Source organism: Pelodiscus sinensis, chromosome 1 (assembly GCF_049634645.1).
Source record: "Pelodiscus sinensis isolate JC-2024 chromosome 1, ASM4963464v1, whole genome shotgun sequence".
Classification (NCBI taxonomy): domain Eukaryota; kingdom Metazoa; phylum Chordata; order Testudines; family Trionychidae; genus Pelodiscus; species Pelodiscus sinensis.
Window position 1 is genome coordinate 102,214,448 of NC_134711.1, and position 17,106 is coordinate 102,231,553.

At 44.1% G+C, this 17,106-nt stretch overlaps 1 protein-coding gene across 4 annotated transcripts in view; it reads right to left on the bottom strand.

Annotated features, from left to right (window-relative positions):
- Positions 1 to 17,106, bottom strand: part of BRAF (B-Raf proto-oncogene, serine/threonine kinase) — a 131,511-nt gene that overhangs the window by 87,508 nt on the left and 26,897 nt on the right. For all 4 annotated transcript variants that reach the window (XM_075939782.1, XM_075939791.1, XM_075939774.1 and 1 more), the window contains exon 2: positions 16,741 to 16,842. In XM_075939782.1, coding sequence (XP_075795897.1) covers positions 16,741 to 16,824 — 84 coding nt within the window. In that variant the 5' untranslated portion in view covers positions 16,825 to 16,842. The remainder of the gene's footprint in view (positions 1 to 16,740; positions 16,843 to 17,106) is intronic.

Consider the following 17,106-nt stretch of genomic DNA (forward strand, 5'->3'; position numbering starts at 1 on the left):
ACATGATTAAAAGCATGCAGCATCTAAGATTAAAACTGCAGTTTTTAAAGCCTTTATATGCTTATCCAGCAACTAGAGGTGGTGCAGCATGTTTGGATCACCCCCTTTTCACAAAGAACCTGGCACCTGTGTTTTGCACCAGCTGGAGTTTGTGGAAAGTGTTATTAAGCAAGCCAACCCACAAAGAAATTCAGTAATCTAATCTTGTTATGACAGAAGTATGGATAACCATTTCAGAGCCTGACATGTCACAGAAATGGATGCAAGCTGTCTATTCTCTGACAGGTAAAAACTAGCAACAGAACTTCAATTTCTCAGAAAAAGTAGAATCTGAAAGACACTCAACTTTTTACAGAAGCACAAGGTAGAAACCCTCCGCAAGCATTATGTGTTTGGATTTTCTGACAACGTAACTGTCAATAGAGCATGAGATTACCAGTATTCAAATTCACTGCTACGTGAGTAATGACATAACCACTCTTGGCCTAAGTTTCCTCCATTTGAATGAAAATGGTAATATTTCCCCTGAACACTTTTGAGGTATTGGGAGTAAATTTGTGCTCAAAGTGCTCTAGGCTTTGGATGGAAGGTGCTATGCAAGTGCACAATATTGCTAAAACTACTTTTTCCTACTCAATGTTTTACCTTTTCACAATGTTTACTAAACTATCATGAAGGTCACAGAACAGAAATTCAAGTCGGCAGGAACATACACAAGCAGCAACCTCAGCAGGCACTGGAAAAGGGACTATTTAACACTAACAATGTTATACTGAAGATTGCTTTCTAACAGTATAATCTGGACACTGTCCTCTTTGCTGATGAGATTTTTACTCCAGCCCTCTCCCTTACCAACTTCACCTGAGCCTCTACTCAACTGTCCTCCATACTCCATCCTCTTTCCTCCACTCTTGCCCTCTTATATCCTCCCCAGACCTCCATGATCTTCTTTCCTAAATTATTTTTCCATTTGGAGAATCTCCTAATAAAACCCCACGGCAGAATTTTTGTAATAAAAGTAATGAATTTATCATCAGTCTGCATTTATGTTAACTCTTGTCCTCTACTCCCTAGAGGTCTTGTAGATTTAAACTATAAGGTCTTTGGCATAATGGCAGTGTATATTCTGTTTGTACAATGCCTAGCACAAGGCATGTGGGTCCTGTTTTTGGTTGGCCCTTGGGCTCTACCGTTCTGCTGCTAATATTACTAAATTTTAATTGGACAGTAGCCCGTAAAAAGTGCAGTTGATAAAACATGCTGATATATTACGCTCATCTGCTCACTAATTTATAGACAAAAGTCACTCACAACAGGGCTCCCTGTTAGTGTGAATCTATGAGATTCTACTGCAGTGGTCACCAACCAGTAGATAGGGAGCTACTGATAGATCTTGGAGCCTCCAACAGGTGATCCTGACTGGTTTAGCCATGAGGCTAGCAAGCATAGCACTTCAGCTGCCTCTTCTCCCACTGCTGCGCACCTTCTGCTCTTTGCCTTGGAGCTGGCTCCCCAGGAGCCTCCGCTTGCTTGCAGAGCAGGGAAAGGAGAGGAGGGAGTGCTGATGTCAGGGTGCCTCCCTCCCACCCTGTATCCTGTCTCCACAGAATGAGGGAAGGAGGAGAGGGGGGACAACAGGACTTGGGATGGAGGGAGTTTTCTGGCTGCTTTTGTGAGTGGTGCAGGGCCAGGGAAGGGGTGAGCCTGCCTTAGCCCCATTGCACCACCACCCAGGAGCCACCTGAGGTAAGCAGTGTCCAGCTGGAGCCAGAACCCAAGTCCTACTCATGAGCCCTCTCCTGGCATCCCAAGCCCTTGTTCTAACCCTAAGCCCCTTGGACCCAAACTCCCTTACAGAGCCTGTACCCTGCACCCCCTCCTGCACCCCAATTCCCTATCCCAGGCTCAGCTCAGAGCCCGTCACACTCAAATCCCTTAGCCCAAAACCAGAGCCTGCGCCCCAACCCTCTGCCCCTGCCTGATGAAAAGTTGGGAGAATGAGGGAGGGAGGGCAGAGTGAGCAGGGGTAGGGCCTCAGAGAAGGGGCATGAAGGAGGCAGGGCAAGGGTACTTGGATCCGAGGTAGATCCTGGATTGCACAAATTCAAAAAGTGATCTTGTGCTTCAAAGAGTTGGAGACCACTGCTCTACTGCATTTTACACAATTAAATGAAAAAGTTATAATATTTATACTCAGATGTTAAGGTCAGAAGGGTCAAACATGATAGTCTCATGTGACCTCCCTACTGCAGGTCACAGAATTCCCCCCCCCCCCCCCGCCCAGTAATATAGACTACTAACTTCTGGTTGAGTTACTGAAGTCCTCAAATAATGATTTAAAGACTTCAAGTTACATAAAATCCACCATTTATACTAGTCTGCTCACTGGCCATTGGAGATATTTGCTGCTAGCAACCACAAATTTAGCCACATAACATTGCAGGCAGCAGCATTATACCATTCCCTCCATGAACTTAACTGGCATGAAGACTGGTTTTTTTGGGGGGAGGTGGGGGGTTGCGCTTCTCACTGCTGCCCTTGGAAGGCTGTTGCATAACTTCACTCCTCCAATGTTTGGAATCCATCTGAAAACCAACCCTAAATTAGTTGATGGCTAGTTTATATCCAGTTGTTTTGTATTCATGTTGGCATTTACCTTTGATAACTCCTATTAGTGGCATTTATCCCCCCTCACCCTCCGCCCACATACATTTGGAGAGAGCAATCCTATCTCCCTCAAACTACGGTCACCAACCCGTCGATCGTGATCAACTGGTCAATCGGGAGGGCTCAGCCAGTCGATCGCGAGGTGTTCGGGGCCCCCACAATTACCCCCACCCCCAAGTAGCCTCACTACCTACCTCCAGCAACAATGGAGGTAGTGCCATGTACCCGCGGGGTGGATGGAAGTCCGGCATCTGCACGCCACTTCCGGGGTTTCCGGAAGTGTGCTGCCTGCTCCCCTCCTCCAGGTCTGTGACATGCCGGGGACTTGCTGCGTGGGGGGGAGGAGGTAGGAGTCCCGGTGGGAGGCGTGCACTGGGGCTTCCCTCCTGGGGAGGGGGAGAGGTGTTAGGAGTCCCCAGAGGATGCAAGTGCCGGAGCTTCCCTCCTCTGCAGGGATGGGGGAGGAGTCCCGGGGGGAGGTGTGCTTCCTTCCTCCGTGGTGGTGGTGGTGGGGGGGGGGGGGTCGTCGGCCCTGAGAGGGCACATGCACAGGCTTTCCGACTCCACAGGAGTCGGGCCCGGAAGAGGCATGTGACAGGGCTTCCCTCCTCCGGCAAGGGGGAGGGGAAGAATCCTGGGAGGAGGCTGGTGCAGGGGACTCTCTGCCCCCACTGGCACCTTGACCCGTCACATAACCCGGTCCCCTGCCCCACCGGCACCCTGTTCTCTCTACCCTGCCCCCAGCCACAGAACCCTGGCCCCACTGGCACCCTGTCCCCTGCTGCAGAAACATGTCCCCTGCCGTCCTGGCACCCTGTTCCCTCTCCCCTGCCACCAGCCACAGAACCCTGCTCCCACTGGCACCCTGTCCCTTGCCCCAGCACCCCTAACATCCTTTCCCAGTACCATGTCCCCTGCTCCCACAGCACAAATGGGGCCACATTAGTGAGGCTTGGGGGTGTTATGGAGGAGGAGTATTTTTTGGCATCTCACTTGTGTGACTCCAGTTGACTTTTCTGTGGGTCAGTGACTCCTGACTCAAAACAGGTTCCCCGCCCTTCTCATAAATAAAGACAATGCAGAAACTTCGTGTTTGACATAGTATTTTATTTAAAAATGAAGCCTGGTGAACAAACCCCCAATTGGGGCCAAACCACCATCTGGCCACAGCATCAGAACACTCCTGCACTCCCTCTTCCCACAGACCCTAGAGCCTATCATACACTGGAACCCCCTGCCCTGCGCCCCTCACATATCCCAACCCAAATTCCTGAACCCGCACATCCAGAAGCCTGTGGCTTGCTTAGTACCCCAACCCTACATCTGACCCCAACACTGCCCAGCCTGAAGCCCCCTCCCCGAGCCAGCCATTCCCTTCTCCACCTCCTCCTGAATCCAGATTTCATCCCAGAGCTTGCACCTCTCACTCCTTCCCAAATCCCTCATTCCCACCCCAGAGCTACACATCCTGTCTCAACCTAGCGAGGGTACAGCTACACTGCAGGAGTTTTTCAGGATTCTGGAAATACCCAGAAAAACTCTTCTGCATCCAGGGATGTGTTTGTTCTTCCGCTTTTTTTAGTGGAAGAGCAAACATGCTATTTCGGTCACCCCTATGTTCCTCTTTCCACAAGGAATAAGGGGGCTTCAAAAGAAGGGTTTTTTCTGACATTTGGTCCAGTCTAGACAGGCCAAATGCTGGAAAAACCTCTTCCTACAGAAGAATTGGGGGGGGGGGGGGAGAAAGCGCAGTATAAGGGTTAGGAATAGCAAGTGATGGAGGAAGAGAATAGAGAGGAATGGGCGGGACTTCAAGAAAGGGGCAGGACGGTAGATCTTGGCTTGTTCTGTCATTTAAAAAGTGATCTTGGGTATAAAAAGGCTGGAGACCACTGCTCTAAAACCTTAATCTGGTTAGGCTAAACAAGCCAAGGTCTTTAAAGTCTTCTCTCAGAAGGTAGGTTTTCCATTCCTCTGATCATTCTCATAGCCCTCCTTTGCACCTGTTGCAATTTTATTTCATCCTTCTTAAACACAGCAGACCAGAGCTGCACACAGTATGCCTGATGAGGCTCACCAGTGAACTCACAAACAGTACTAACATTTCCCTGTCTCTATTGGAGATCCCTTATCTGATGCATCATAAGGCTGCATTAGCAACCTGTTCCACAGTCCCATCACATTGGCAGCTCAGTCATCCTCTGATTAACCAATTCGCCCAGGTCTCTCTCCTCTTCTATCACTTCCAACTAGATAAATCCCCACTTACAGCAAAAAAATCTTATTGTTTGTTCTTAAGTGCATGACTTTGTACTACTGAATTTCATCCGATTTCTATTACACCACATTTTTAAGGTCATTCTGGCCTCCTTATATGATATTCCAGTCTTCTATATTGGCAACACTTCCCAACTTTACCATATCTGCAAATTTTATTAGGACACTCCCAATTTTATGTGCTAACGTCATTCATAACAATGTTAAGATTAGTCCCAAGACCGAGCTCTGTTGAACTTCACTAATATCTTCCCTCAAACATAACAGCTTACCTTTCAGTACTAACTGTCTTAGTCTCCCTTTTAACAAGATCTAATCTACCTTTCAATTTTCATATTAATCCCCATCTTTTCCAATGATTTCCTAAGTGGAACTGTACCAAGGGCCTCACTGAATTCTAGGTAGATTAGTTCTACTGCATTTCCTTTGTTTAAAAAAGTATCAGTTATCTTCTCAAAGTAGGAAGTCAGATTAGTTTTGCACAATCTGCTTTTTGTAAAATCATGTTGTATTTTATCCCAATTACCACTCACCTCTGTATCCTTAACTACTTTCTTTCGAAATTTGTTCCAAGACCTTGCATCCAACTGAGTTCAACTAACAGGCCTGTATTTTCACCTCTTTCTTAAAATTATGTATTATATTAACAATTCTTCAGTCATGGAGTATGACACCACTTTACAAATTCATTAAAAATGCTGGCTATTTGGCCTTTTATTTCATGAACCAATTCCTTTAATTTCTTGGATGGAGATTATCTGGGCTCCTTGATTTAGTCTCATTAAAATGTTCTGAGTTTGACTTCTACATCCTCATTCCCGTTAGCCACCCTGCCACTGACCTTAAGCTTTTCATTTTAAAGGCTAAGTCTTTATTTTGAAGTTTCCACATATTAACCATAGTGTTGCCTTTCTTTCAGTTATCTGAGACACCACAGTCTATTGTACACTGACAATATAATTGAAGTGAGACTACTAATGAAGCTGCAATAGCATTAAATGCAGTACCTACACCCTTTAAACAGGTTAATTAGACAACATATCCAAAATGTTACAGTTGGTATTTTTTTTAATATATAGTGGGTTTACATTTACATACCCCTGAAAAAGTTAAACCTCTTAAACAGTTACCCACTGACGAAATAAACTTACTGTGAGAGTCCATGATACAGTTTCAATATAGCCATGAAACAGCAAACTGCACTATATTCTGCAGAAGTGCCAGGAAATTCTGCTTCCAGAATTACTGCTGTTGGTGATAATTAGAAGTTTTATGAAGAATGACTCCATTCTGTGGTAGTCTTCATAAGCTTACAAATCAAGTAAGAATCTTCTAGCTTTATATCAAAGTGAATGCTGAGAAAAAAATTCTGATATACATTTTTAGAGTCACTTTCTTGGGCCATAACCAAACTTGACATTTGTTTCTTAAAAGGATACTAATAGAATATGTAAAGAAGGGGAAAGGTTAAAAAATTAATCTGAAATATGAAGTGAAAAGATGGGTTTTGCCTAGCTGAAATAGTAGCACTTGGTGAAAATCTACATCTCCTCTAAAGTAGGTAGTAGGGATGTTAAATATCAGTTAATTGAATAGTCCATTAACCTCATGACTTCTTATTGGTTACTCGACTCTTCTATAGTACCCAGGGGTGGGGCCAGTAGCCAGTGCACTCCAGCCACACTCCTGAGAAGCCCCCTGCCACTCAGGGCTGCTGCCTCTATCAGTTACTACAGTTATTACACCCTTTAAACAGGTTAATTAGACAGCATATCCAAAATGTTACAGTTGGTGCGCTATGTGTGTGTGTTTACATTTCCATACCTCTGAAAACATTAAAGCTCTTAAACAGTTATCCATTGACAAAATAAACTTATTGTGAGAGTCCATGATACAGTTTCAATATAGCCATGAAACTGCTGTATCAGAGGCAGTAGCGTGAAGTGCCAGGAAGGAGCTGGTCCACAAGGGAAGCCAGTTGAAAAATGAGCTCCCCTCATGGACCAGCTGCCTTTTGCCCTGTGCTGTTACTTCTGATGCAGAGGCAGCACTACAGGGTGGCAGCAGCCACTGTCCAGGGGAGGTCTGAGCTCCCGGACCTGGCACAAGCTGGGACTTAGCTGGGCTGCCTACCCACCTAGCTCCTAATACACTTTAAATGCAGAGCCGCAGCAGGGGTAGCTCCTGGAGCCATTGCAAGCCAGGATTGAGCCAGGCTGCTGACCAGCTTGCTAAATAACTTACTGGTGGGGGGAGGAGGGAAATGTGTGTAGTCCATAGCATTAACCTATACGCTTTTGTTTATCGGTTAATCGACTACACCAGGGGTGGCCAACCCATTACAGACAAAGAGCCAAAACAGTGGTGGATACAGCACAGAGAGCCGAGGGAAAGAAGTTGTTGCGGAAAAAAACCCACACTGCCCCTTTAAGAGCTGCATGTGGCCCAAGCAGGCTTCTGTCGGCCGCAGCGTCAGATCTCGCTGCCACAAGTGACGCCCAGACCAGACAAGGAAAAAAGGTCAGAGCAGAGGAATGCAGAACAGCCACAGGTGTGGGAGCCAAGCCATGGGAGCTGCAATTTTTCCTTTGAAGAGCTACATGCAGCTCGCAAGCCGTGGATTGACCACCCCTGGACTACACTATTACATCCCTAGTAGATAGAGATCAGATCAGAGCCTTGAAGTGTTTGAGCATCAAGTTTATGACCATGGGTTCCAGATCTGGGACCCTCAGGTTTGGCTTCTAAACAAACGTTTTAAAAATTGTTTTAAAAGCACTGAGAAACCCAAATGCCACCAAATTAAATGGGATCATATGCAGAGTTCAAGCACTGTTGATGCCAGGATATTTTTATTTATGCTCTTAAGTTCATATTTAGTTTTATTAAACTTTAGACACTTAGGTTTTGGCCCTACCCATTTTATCAGTTGAGTGTATTAGTCGTGGGCAAGGGTTTAAGTCAGGTGCGGAGTCACAAGAGTCCAGTATTTATTCCTACACTCACTCAAAGGGAGAATAGCACAGAATAACTCAGCATCACTCTGCCATTTCTCCTGCATAGTAGTACTTTCTTCGAAGTCCCAAAAGCTATTAAAAATGGTTTGGTATCTACCAATTCCAGTTGATTTCAAACTTATTCTCTGTATCCACAATTTATACTGTATCTGCGATAAAGAAAAGTTTTCTTAAGTAAATCTGTGGTTGCTGATGGGGTCTAAATTAGCTGTTACTGCTTAAAGATTTAAGAGTCAACATGGATAGTTCTCTGAAAACATCCATTCAACCTGCAGCAATAGTGAAAAAAGCTAATAGAAAGCTGAGGGAATTATTAGGAAAGGTAGAACACACACAATATCATATTGCCTCAGATAACAGTCAGTCAGTGGAACTCTTTCTACTAGAGGCCATTATTAAGGCTAACACTATAATAGGACTTTAAAAAAAAAACTAGATATGCGCTTGGATGAAAGGTCCATCACTGGCTATTAGCCAGGTGGGGCAGGGAGACAAAGCCATGCTCTGAAATTTCCCTAGCTTCTGTTTACCAAAAGTTGGGAATGGGCAATACAGGGTGGATCATTAGTCATTCCCTCTGAAGCAACTGGCATTGACCACTGTCAGAAGACATTGGGCTCGATATTGGGCTAGATAAACCATTGCTCTGACCCAGTATGCCCATTCTTATGCAGAATTCCTGCTGAATCTAGGCAAATGTGTGCCCTAATATGATAAATTATGGAAAGAGAATTTGAGAAACTGAATTGGTCTGAGATAAAATTAAATATACAGTACAAGAGTCATTACTGTTTAAACATTGGCTGTACTCATAACTGGTTAGTCCACATAGCTATACTAACAAAAGAACCCTTACAACCAAATTAGAAAATATTAGCTGTTGCTTAAATTTATCAATTAAATATAGAACTAGCTTATAGAGAAGGCTGATTAGAAAATATGTAGTGTTGTTTTAGATGTCTAAAAAGTGTTCTCTTTTTGGAAGCATAAACATATTGTATTTTTGTTCATTTCACCTTCCACTCTTCAGCCTTCACCACTTCCCTTCGAGTTTCTCTGCAGCCATGTTCCTTTCTGTCCCCCAACACGTGTCACTTAGGGTATGTCCACATGGATTGCAGGAGTGAGCATCTGAGCCTGGATGACAGACTTAGAGCTGTAGTGAGAGTCTAGCTAATTAACACCAAGATAGGCAATAATTTTTAATGGAAGGACCACGCCAAGATTTTGGAAAGTGGTCAGAGGCTGCACTTTTCTATGAAGAGGGTGCACGATTTGGGAGGGAGGTTAGGTACAGAAGGGAGCTCGGGGCACAGGAAAGGGTATGGGGTCTGAGGGAGTTTGGGTTAAGGAGGGGGTTGTGACCTAGGGCAATGGACTGGAGTATGGGTGCAGGAAAAGGTCTGGCCTAAGGGAAAGATGTAGGAGGAGGTGCAGAATCTAGGAGGGAGTTGTGATCTGGGTCGGGGGAAAGAGGATGCAGATGGTTTGGTGGTGACCTGGGGCAGAGGATTGAAGTGAAGGATCCAGCAGGGAGTATGGGTGCAGGAGAGGATTCTGGCATGGGAGAAGGGCATAGGAGGGGGTGTAGGATCTGGAAGGGAGCTGAATAGTGGTACCAGAGGCAGGGTCTGGCTGGGAGGTGCTTATCTAAGTGCTGCTGGCCAGCAGCATTCTCAAGCAGTCTTCCCTGCCTGCTCTTGGCTGGCTGTTTCATGATGTTCTCTGCACTGGGGGAAGGGTGTGTGTGGAAGAGGCAATGGGAGCTGAGAAATTGTCCTGCTCTGCCCCCATCACCAGCAAAATCTCCCAGCATTAATTTGCTGGTTTCCAGCCAATAAGATGCCCCACTGGGGCTCTTGTACATTTCAAAGGAGGAATACAGAAGTGCTTATCGACTAGTCAAATAGTCGATGGAAATTCCACTGATTACTCAACTAGCAAATGAATCACTACTTAGCATCCTATTTTATATCCAGCACTGAGACACATTCTAGTCTCAGACTAACTGTGGCACGGCAACTTCTAACAAGCCAGTAAAGGCCAACCATTACCCTTACACCAGGCTAAAACAGACAAGTTGAACAAAGAAATCACATTAACATGTTTAAGATATAAAAATGCACAGTAAAGGCAAACAAATAACCTTATCTCTGCCCTCCAGTGATATTATGCAAGGAATACAGGATTCTGATTAAAATATTTTAGTGTTTCTGGTCCCAGATTAGATACTTCTTGTGTTTAAATAGCCATTTTAATCTTGCATCTTCATCCTGAGGCATCTGGGTATCTTAAATATGCTTTTTCGGACCTTAAATTTGGATTTCTTTTAAGTATAACATTAACTCTGAATTTTCTGGTCCAATTACAACATTCCTGTAATGTTTTTAGCCTTAAACTTATCAACATTAAGAGAAAGTAACAGCTTTTACATTTAAGAATACTCTTCGTTTTAAAAAAAAGTCAGATATGAACATTGAAAAAGAATCACATTTATAATGAGGTGTTAAATTCACTCATTTTAATTTTTTAAGAGCAGTACATCAAAGCAGAACAATAAGCGTAATAGTTAATCTGGCCTTATGCTGCAATGGATTTAGCAGAGTGTTGTGTTAGTGAAGTCAGTGCTATGTGAACAAAGGTGGTGAATTGAATTAGAGTCTCAATGCCCACACTTAAAGAGCTCCGCATGTGCTCATACCTACAATAGTTTTGCCTCAACATGCAACAGAACAGAGGCAGATAACTAGCTCACTAGTTTGCAATTACAGAATCTTTAAAAAATGACCATTGGAGCAAATAATCTACCAAGAAAAACGTCACTAAATAACTGGTCTCCCTCATGCAACTGAGCCATTACAACCAACAAAGCTGTTGCACCCAAATTAGATGTACAGGAAAGGGTGGGGACTGATGTCACAACGATCCCATTTGAGAGTTGCCTGAGCTATTCAGCTGACCTCATCCAGCCATAAAAAAAATTAGACAAAACAATAACAACTTAATTAACCTAATTACTTCAAACAGTTTAAAATTTCAATTAATTTCAACTATCCTGGTAAATTTCAACCATTAAGATTATTTGGAGCAAAACACAAATGATAAAACCATTACTAACCTTTCATAATATTTGTTCAAGAGGTGTTGTCCATATTAATTCCAATTAGGTGTCCACACAGTGCTTGCACAGACAAACTTTTTCCCTTAGCAGCATCTGTCAGGATAGGCAGGGAGCCACTTGGAGTGGCACTGGTATACCACGCTATGCATGACCCTGCTGACCCGCCCCTCCCTGGATTCCTTCTTGCCAGCCACTTCGGAAGAGCAGAACAGGGTGGATACTGGAATGGACGTAAACACCACATCTCAAAGAACAACAATTATGAAAGGTTAGTTACCATATTTTATTCTTTGAGTGCTTGTTCCAATTAGGTGACTCCCAAGCTATTCCCAGGAGGTGGGGTTGGAGTCAGTTGTGTCTGGTTGTAGGACTGCCCCACCTACAAGTAGCATCATTTCTTGCCTGCTGATCAATGGCATAATATGCAGCAAAAGTATGAATTGAGGACTAGGTAGCCTCCCTGCATAGGTCCTGAATAGGGACCTGGGCTTATTTTAACCAAAAAAAAAAAAAAAAAAAAAGCAGCTGTGGAGAAGACTAGAGCCCTTGTGGAATGGGCAGCGATTGCTGGTACAGGTGTACCAGCTAACTCATAACATTTACGAATACAGGCCCTTCATCCAGTCTGCAACCACCATAAAAAGTTGGAATGACTTCCTGAAGGACTTCATGCATCTGATGTAAAAGACAAGTACCCTAAAAATGTCCAGTGAGTGCAACAGCTGTTGCCTTACATTAGCATGCGGCTTAGGATAGAAAACTTGAGGAAAATGTCTTGACTTAGGTGGAATTAAGAAATCACCTTGGGAAGGAAGACTGGGTGAAGCCTGTGAAAGACTATATAAGGGGGCTTGGATGTGAGTGCTCTTAGCTCCAACACCTTTCCAGGACAGGTGTGAATGCATCCGTTAGAGACTCTGGATTATGACCGTAGAATGAGGAAAAGAGGGGCATTTCTTGTTGCTTTCCATCGCAAACAGAGCTACCTGAGGAAACTCCCAGCAACAGAAGATGGATTGGAGGATGTCGCCCTTCACCAACCACTCATAGCTGAGAAATGACCTGCTGAGACAGTCCACCACTACATTCCAGAGCTCTGAGAAGTGTATAGAGTGGGCTATGCTATGCAAAACTCCCAGAAGAGAGCTTCTTGACATAGTGGTGACGACCTCACACCCCCGTTTATTAATATAGAACATAGTGGTGTTGTCTGTCAGAACAGACACACTGTGATCTTCCATAGTGGTGTGAAAGGTATGACAAGCCAAACCAACTGCCCCGAGCAACCTGACATTGAGTTTCTTTTACACATCATCTTCTGATCACCTGCACTGAGTCTGCAGCCCAAATAAACCCCTTCCCAAATTTCCCCCCCCCCCCCCCAAACAGAGATTGGATGCATTCATGACTAGTGTTCTCTCGAGTTGGGGAGCATGAAAGGGTCAGGGTTGAGGCATGGTCAGGACTAGTGTCAGGCTGTCCCAGCCACGGAGGTAGACCAACTAGACCCACGCCTGGAGTGGCCTCAACCTCAAGTGCACGACTACGCATGTACAACGAGAAGTCCTGTGGCACCTTATAAACTAATAGATTTATTGGAGCATAAGCTTTCATGGGCAAAGACCCACTTCGTCAGATGCATGTAGTGGAAATTCCAACCATGTGAAAAGTGCATTACCACATGACAGAGGAGACTCAGGCAGCTACACACTATGGTTGTGGGAAAACACTCTAGAGATTGGATGAGTCGAGCAATGACTTGGAATCTCGATTCTGGCAGAAAAGCTCTCACCACTATTGAGTCAAGGACTGCTCCTATCAACTCTATCCTTGGGTAGGGAAAGTGTCCACTTTTCCAAGATGAGCAGAATTCCCAACCTCCGGGAAGTGCTCCTAATGAGGCTGATGTGAGCCTCCACCTACTCTCTGGAGCAGCTTCTCAACAACCAATTGTTGAGGTAGCGGTACCCCTCCAACCTCCTTTTGCGGAGAAAGGCAGCCATCACCACCATGCACTGTGTGAACATAGGGGAGGAGGGGGTGCATTTGAGAAGCCAAAGGGAAGCACCATGAATTAGAGCTGCTAAGTCAGGTGCACTGCCAAGAGGGGACTACCTTCTGTCAGCCTCTTCGGTGCTGGGCAGGTCGAGCGGTGCCACGGCTGATTTTCTCACTACAGTGCTGGGGGTTTACGGAACCGGGGTTCTTTGGCAGAGTCTTTTGCCTGCATTGTATTGCAGACTGATGCCAGAGCACTATGAACCGATCAGATGCTGTTGGCTTGAGAGCTGCCTTCATTAGCAACTGCTTCAGGCAAAAGTCTCTCTCCTTTGTTTTATGCTTGAATGACTGGCAAATTTTGCAACAATCAGCGGAGACAAGAGTCGTGGGGGTCCCTGTTTGCCATGGGTTTATGACAGGAATTGCATGTCTTAAACCCTTCGGCTTGTGGCATAGCACACCACCCAAGGCGGGCAGTAGTAAAACTACCACCCTAACTACTAAATCTAAAATAATGACTAAAACTAGAAAACAGTAGGACAAGCAACAAACAAGCATAAGCTGGCTAGGGCATACTTGCAGAACAAGTGAAGTGTTCCAACGCCACCACAGACAATAAGAACAAACTGAGAGAGGGGTGGGTCAGCAAGGTAATATACAATATGATACACTACCAGCACTCCACAGGGCTCCCTGGCTGACCCAATGGATGCGGCTAGGGGAAAAAAAGTTTCTGATCTCCGTACATGTGGCACGCAAACACCTGTGGAACTGATATGAACAAGCACTCGAAGAAACTGAATTTCTTAAAGCCATTTGATTTTAATGCAAACAAGTCAAACAGATTTACTTACAGTCTCAGAAAAATCACTGTGCTCAAAGTATTCTAAATTTGAGGAATTTGTTGTAAGTTTGTATTTTTCACTAGAGAAAATAAAGATTGAACTCCCTACTTTCAAGGAACACCACAACTCAACTTTACCTATGGAGTTGCAACTAGCTGCTCTATAATATCTTGAGTTCTTTCCCTCATACTTTCTTCCAGTTCTACTCGACCAAGTCTAGAAATCCTATTTTTGGTCTTCCCATTTGAACGGCTTTACATATTGCAGGTGTAGATTTCATTTGCCAAATATCAGCCCATCTCTGTTCTTCCAGTTCTGTACTGACCATAACTGCACCATTCAAGCAAGTTTACTTACTAGCCATCTTGTATTATAATATTTAAACTATTTACACAAATTACTTTTGGATTTTCTCACATCATGCATTTTCTGTCCCAAATTCCTCTCTACCTGCTATTACAGAGATAAAAATATAGACAGTGATTTTTGTGAAGTACTGAACATTCCAAATAATGTTTGTTAAATGTCAAATATAAATTTGTGTTTGTTTTTATGTAAATTGAGAGTAGCTCATGAATGTAACAAATTAACCATTTCACCACTGGAAACCTATGCTTATCGTACATGCAACTTAATCATAGCAAAACCACAACACAATTGGCAGCATCTGCTCATGAGTGGAACAAGCTGTTTCACATCAGGATTCAAGTGTCTTGATAGAGTATGGGAAGATTAATGCCAAAGATTGCATTTCATTCATTACAGCATCCACTGGGAATGGTGAAATTCATGAATACTGGGAGCCATGGCTCCCAGCCCCTGCTGGGGGATTTCCAATGGGTCCTGGGTGCCACGGTGAGTTCCCTGAAGGGGCCAGGACAGGAGACCCACAAATACATAAAACTGGAATCATGATTCTGCAAGTCACAAGGATATCCTATATATCCCTTTCACATTCTCAAAGAATAACCATGATCTAAACAGCAAAGACATTTATATTTAAGAGTTAAAGACATTGTGCAAATATCTGTTTAACTAGTGACCTGACCCTGAGAAAGAAAAAGCTGGAAGTACCTCAAACAACCTACATTTTCAATTACACAATACCGAAAGGAAACAACTACAGTTTATCATTAAATAGATTCTTGTTAGCCCACAATGATTTTAATACCTATCTAAAGGGAAGAAACTGAATGAGTAGTACCAGTACCCCTCTTTTTATACAGATGCAGCTAGTACATGAGGCCCTTTAGTATGGCTTCAAATGGCTCTGTGCCCATTCATCTTTAAGAGCGAAGGCCTATGGAGATGTACTTATGAAATAGCAAGAAACCTAGCTTCAACTATTTTGGTACTATCTTTCAATTTAAATGTGGTCTAAAAATATTACAAATATTCCGAAAGCAGGGTCATGGATTAAACAGGTCCATTCCAATCCTAACAATTTTATGATTCTACTCGAGTCTGTAAAGAATGCTTTAAGTTTAAAATTAAACTGAGTGGCTCTTAAAATCTTTAGAGTAGTGATATATACACATCCACACACTTTGAATACAGAACATAAAGTTGTTGTTACAGAGTCTATGTTTTACACTAGTTGTAACAATACATCTATTTCAGTAGTTTTTTGCCTTTCCCCTCAATGGTACACACATTACCCACCAGAGACCTTACAGTTTGTCATGACTCACTCTAATATGGGGGTGGGCAATAATTTCTGATGGGGGGCATTCCAAGATTTTGGTAAGTGGTCAAGGCCCACATTTTTCTATACAGGGGCTATAGGGTTTGGGACAGGAGGTTGGGTACAGAAGGGAGCTTAGGGTAGCAGATTGGGGTGCAGGAGAGAGTGTGAGGTCTGAGAGAGACCTTGGATGAAGGAGGGAGCTGTGATCTAAGGCAAGGAATTGGGGTTCAGGAGAGAATTCTGACCTGGGGGAGTGGTGTAAGGAGTGGAAAATCAGGGGGCAGGGGGCAGGAGGGTTGTGACCAGGGACAGACTGAAGGAGGGTACAAAGGGTTTGGTTGTGACCTGGGGCAGGGGATTGGAGTGCAGGGTCCAAGAGGGGATATGGATACAGGAGACGAATTCTAGCCTGGGTGAGGGCTTAGATGGCGTACATGGTCTGGGAGGGAGTTGGAAGTGGCTGAAGTGCCTGGCCAGAGGCTGCCTCTGGAAGTGCTTACATAAGGCACCTCCTGCCAGCAGCACTCAGGCAGGCTTACTCCCCAGCAGCCCCAGATCACTAGCTGGCTGTGCATGTGGCTCTGGAAGGTGGGAGGGAGCGAGAGAGAGAATTCAATTCACATGCTGTCCCCACCCCCCAAGCAATATCGCTTAGCTCCTATTGGTCAGGAAATCAGCTAATGGGAGCTGAGAAGTTATGCTGCACTGCCCCACCCACAGCAAAATCTCTCAGCTCCCATTGGCTGGTTTCCAGCCAATAAGAACTGAGAGATTTTGCTGGGGAGGGCATGGGGGCAGCACGCTGAAGCCTCTCTCCCCAGCCCTTCTCCCTTCAGCAAGATTAAACACAGAGCAGCTAGCTACTTTTATCAGTGCTGCTCCCTGCTGCGGGGTGGACACAAGCCAGAACAAAAGGCTTGGTGGGCCGGACCTTGACTACCTCATCTCGAATACCTCTTTTCCATGTTAAAGTGCTAGAAGCACAATTTGTTTTTGTATAGTCAAGAAGGAAATAGTTCTCTATTGCAAGTATTACTATTAGACTCTTAATGGACAGTTAAATTATACCTGAAAAATATTTGGCATAATACATGAATGCAAAAATCAAGTTTACCCAAAGCTTACCTCCAAGTATATTGATGGTGGATTATGCTCTCCGCCAAACTTATCCAGGAGTGCCTCTATATGTTCTTGTGTTAATTTAATCATCTGTTTTATATTCCACACCTAAAATATAAAAATATATTTTTATAAGAGGCAAATCTGGGACAGGTTTTAAACAATTAAAACCACAAACTCGCGTCTTAGTAGCTAAAAACTAAGTTCATCTTTAAGGCTGAAAAGAAATTAGACTCCTTCATTTTACTGCATTGACTGTAGAATGTAAACTAGACCCAAATGAATCATTTTTTCCAGAACTTTGACAACAGAAGTCCTTAATAAAAATACAGTTACAAAGTATCAGTAATGTCAATAAGAAACAGAGTGGTG